General features: G+C 32.9%; 1 protein-coding gene across 2 annotated transcripts in view; it reads left to right on the top strand.

The window, feature by feature from the left end:
- Nucleotides 1-254: 254 nt before the first annotated feature.
- Nucleotides 255-4,259, top strand: part of LOC101488269 (uncharacterized) — a 6,655-nt gene continuing 2,650 nt past the window's right edge. The window contains exons 1-7 of one of the 2 annotated variants that reach the window (XM_073366551.1): nucleotides 255-413; nucleotides 959-1,182; nucleotides 1,748-2,131; nucleotides 2,238-2,378; nucleotides 2,466-2,569; nucleotides 2,648-2,872; nucleotides 4,034-4,259. In XM_073366551.1, coding sequence (XP_073222652.1) covers nucleotides 1,006-1,182; nucleotides 1,748-2,131; nucleotides 2,238-2,378; nucleotides 2,466-2,569; nucleotides 2,648-2,872; nucleotides 4,034-4,259 — 1,257 coding nt within the window. In that variant the 5' untranslated portion in view covers nucleotides 255-413; nucleotides 959-1,005. The remainder of the gene's footprint in view (nucleotides 414-958; nucleotides 1,183-1,747; nucleotides 2,132-2,237; nucleotides 2,379-2,465; nucleotides 2,570-2,647; nucleotides 2,873-4,033) is intronic. The other variant, XM_073366552.1, reaches the window with a different exon arrangement.

Genomic DNA, 4,259 nt, shown 5'->3' with positions numbered 1-4,259 from the left:
TCGTTCGTAAATTCTAAATATCGATATTATTAAATTAAATATATTATCTTAAATTAAATCTAAAATATCACAGTTTTATAAGTTAATTACGATAAAATTTATTATTTCTTTTAATAAAAAAATTATTAACATGTTAGAACTTACCGGTGATTGAGAGTTTCTGATTTTTAATTTTAAAGATAAATTTTTCAGAAAAAATATATTCGTTTAAAACGGGATTGAAATGATTTTTTACCTTAATTTGAAAACGTTTTCTATTAAAATTGAAAACCATATAAAGATGAATTTTTACGCTCATCTCTTACTATTCTATCTACCCTCTCACCCAAAACTCCAGAACCATCCTGACCTTCCGGCAGCGTTTTCCGGCAACCCGGCACCTTCCTTCCTTCTTTCTCAATCGTTTACTTCTGGTTCGTTTCTATTCATCCTTACCAAGTTTTTTTCTCTTATTTATTCTTCTTATATGTTGTTTGATTCTTACTTTGAACACTTTAGTTTTGTTTTGATTTTTTTGGTGTGTTGTTTCATTGAATTATCGTTCTTCTATTATGTTGATTTTTTTTTCAAAAATTGTGACTTGATTTTTTTTCCTTCTTATTTGAGATTGATTTTCATGTGGTTTTTGCAATGTAGCCTTGAAATTGTGACTTGCAAATGATTTTTCAAAGAATTTTGATTATAATGAAAAAATTATTAATGTTTTTGCAAGAAAAAATATAATGATTAAGCGGTTTCATTTTTATAGTTCGCCCAGGGCACCGAATATCTTAGGACTGGCCCTGACTGTTTGAAGATATGGACATGTTTTTTGTGATTTTAACAGTTAATTCTACTCTGCTTAGGTTGATTGGAATTTTGTCATTTTATATTCCACAAAAATCTTATTTATATTTTTTACATCTATATTTTAGCTGAGAATTTATAATAGAGTAAAATCATGCTTTTTTCTGTCCAGTGCGGGGACTTCATGATTAGTAGTTTAATTTACATGAAGATCATAATATGAAGACGGACAAACATTGTAGACTTTGGTGGCCAAGGCAGCTCTTATCAAACCAGGAATCCTCCTCCAGTATTTTATTCGGGTGGTTTGTCACCTGCTCACCGTCATCCCTTGACATTGTTGTAGCCTTTACTTGTAGTGAAGTCTTGCTTTCTAGTTCTAGTCCTGGCATTGAGGTATATTAATATATCCGAGTTCACAATTTCTTGCATCATTGCATGCAGTTTAGAGTGAAGCAACTGAAATAACAATCACATCAATGAAATGATTATTGGTCTTTTATCTTGTAACCATTATTTGGTGAGGGAATTTCGGGTTTCCTTTTTTATATCAGTCAAGATCTTGCTGCAGTATCGTATTTAAATAATGATAAACTTTTTCCCTCTTAGGATATTTAGTAGGGTATCAATATCTTAAATCTTGATAGATTTGCACCTAAATATAAGGTCATATGTAATTTATGCCATCTTATTGAAATTCATCAGAAAAATAGATAAAGTTTGATGGGACAAGAAACTGACTTGGATGGGCTCTTGGGCACAATTCCCACATGAAATTATTTTGTTAGTGTTAGTCATAAAAATCTTGGTTCTTTGACTGTATGACTTTCATTATAGTTGTGGGGAAAATCCCGCTGTTAAATCTTCTCATGATTCTCTCATACAAGTTATCCTATATGGTTTCTGAAATGGTCTGGTGTAATGAGAATAACTAACTCCATGAACTGTTGCTCTCTATCAGGGGATCATTCATGACGTACACAGGAGCATGCCCACAATTCTTCAAGATAGGTCCGTGTTCTCTGTACTTGGTCTGTGTATCAGTGACACTGCTAGGAATAGTTTGACTGCTGAAGCAGAAGTTGATAAAAAAAAGTTCTCTCATTGTGGCAATGCATGGGCAGAGGGAAGTACAAGTGTACACCAAAAGAATAACTGTAAGAGTTGCAGTTTCCTCCAATTAGATGGATCGTTGAGGAAAAGTAGCCAATCTTTTGTTGGAAAGAGTAATTGGGTCCTTCTGAAGTTCGATTCTTCTGAACAGGATGATGTAGGAATTTACAGGCTTCCAAAATTGCACCACATTCATTGCAATGGACTAAGTGTGTCAGAATATGATGTTCACGTATGTAAGTCACAATTTCTTCTTTTACTTCTTGCCTTTCTGCAAGTTGTTATCGAAACCTTTTCCATTTCTCTAACATATATCTATCAAATTTGAACAATTGTAGGTAATAGTTTATGAAACACCTTCTTATGGTGCTCATCATTTCTCGCTGCGTCATTATGGTCCAAATGAGCAAGCAAATACTCCCCTTAAGAACCCTAAGTGGGTTGATGAGCTTCATAAAAAGCAGCAATTCATTGATTTGGTAATGAAATACACCTTACTCATATTTGTGTATGCAGATTTTGTTTTGTCCTAGATGCTAATGAGCCTTATCAAAATTTCACCCCAGGATACAGTTATTCTGGCAATTAATTGCACATCTGCTGCTAAAAGAATCTATGACAGACATGTGATTCCAAGAAGATCCTTGAGCCAACTCTCCCTATTTGCCATGTACACACTTCAACTATCAATGCACCACATCTGTTGCTCTCTTCATCTTCAAGCTTTGACAATCTTGTGATTTTTCAGGTGTTTTGTTATCATAGGGCATCTGTTTTCCAAGTTTTTGGCTTCGTTCTCCACTGTGTTTTATGTTGTTCTTCAGTTTTTCCAAACACATTTTAATCATGAATCAGAATCATGGTTGTATGTGACATCAGCAAATGTATTCAAGAAGACTGCATGGATAAATATCCGAATCCGCTGTTGTCAGATATTATATTGGCCAATTCTTCTTCAGGAGAACGAGCTTAGGTAACATCTGAATTATCTGATTTGCGTCTGGTTTCATAATTTTTGGTACGGGTGTTCAATCCAGAAAACAAACCTAACTAACATGGTTAAACAAAATCCAACTGCTATTTAGTTCAGTAACTTACTTTCTTTACTGTACATTTCACCCAAAATAAAATATTGATATTTACACAATTAGGTGTAGTGTATAGAATTATACTTTTATTAAGAATTCATTGTAATTTTTTCGACTTTCAGTGTCTTTTGGGTTGTGAAGTTTTTATTTTTTTTATAAAATTGGGTTATTTTAGGTTTTAAAAAATTTAGGGTACTCAATTAATCATTTGTCAAGGTGGGCTTGCCTACTTCAAGATTGCTATGTAATTGGAGATTTATTGATTTGAATTTTGATTGAATTGAGCAACACTGTTATGTTTTCTTCCTCTAGGTCTTCTTCTTCCCTTGTTCTACTTTGCTTTCCCCCATTCCTCTCCTATAAAATGTTCATCATCAATATTTACACAGACAAGATTTTATTTATATTACAAATTACAAATATAATATTGGAGTTACTTTCATGATGTTTCTTATTTACATTGGAATATTGCATTTATGTTTGCTGTTTTTAAGTTATTCTTTCTATGGATGGTGCCTTTTGAGTGTATATTAAGAAATAACAAGACATTCTTATGACCAGAAACACCAATGAACTGTGGTTTAAAACTTTAACAATCCTTGAACAGTATTTTTATTTATGTAATTCCTCGAGAATTCATGGTTTGATCTGTTTTTTTAAATTTGGGAGATGTGAAGAAAGGTTTAGTTTACCGCTGAGCATAACAAACTACCAAACTGAACTTGGCCAGTAACACCCTAGTTTTTGTGCACTATAATGTTTAGTTTTAAACAATTTTTCTTTGGTTGAAGTTGAAAACGATAAGCGACATTTTGTTTTTATCAGTTTATATGTCTTCTCTGTCCTTTTCCACTTTATATCATCTTTGTCTTCTTTCAGCTTATGTTGCTTACATTTTCTTGATACATGTAACTTAAATTACGTTCTATAATTAAATGCTTTAGTTTTTCTTTTCTGTTCAATTATTCACTATTCTTAACCATCTGTGACTTTTGATATTGATTGTTTATTTTCTCCATGATTAACGCGATTCTTTTGTGTGCAAGGTCACAATCATGTGTTGAATATGCTGAGAAAGATGCAATGCATAGGCATTCTATGTGGTCATCTCTGGTTGTTGATATTCTCCTGGGAAATTTGGTTGGCTGGTCGATGTTATATCATGAAGAATCAATTCGTTTGTCGGGTTTGAACTTTGTCCACTGGTTTGCCACATTTTTGCGCTCTGGGTGTGTTTGGTTAATGGGAAACCCTGCAGGCTTCAAATTGAAT

The sequence above is a fragment of the Cicer arietinum genome, chromosome 3, assembly GCF_000331145.2.
Source record: "Cicer arietinum cultivar CDC Frontier isolate Library 1 chromosome 3, Cicar.CDCFrontier_v2.0, whole genome shotgun sequence".
Lineage (NCBI taxonomy): Eukaryota > Viridiplantae > Streptophyta > Magnoliopsida > Fabales > Fabaceae > Cicer > Cicer arietinum.
This window is presented reverse-complemented; position numbering and strand designations above follow the sequence as displayed.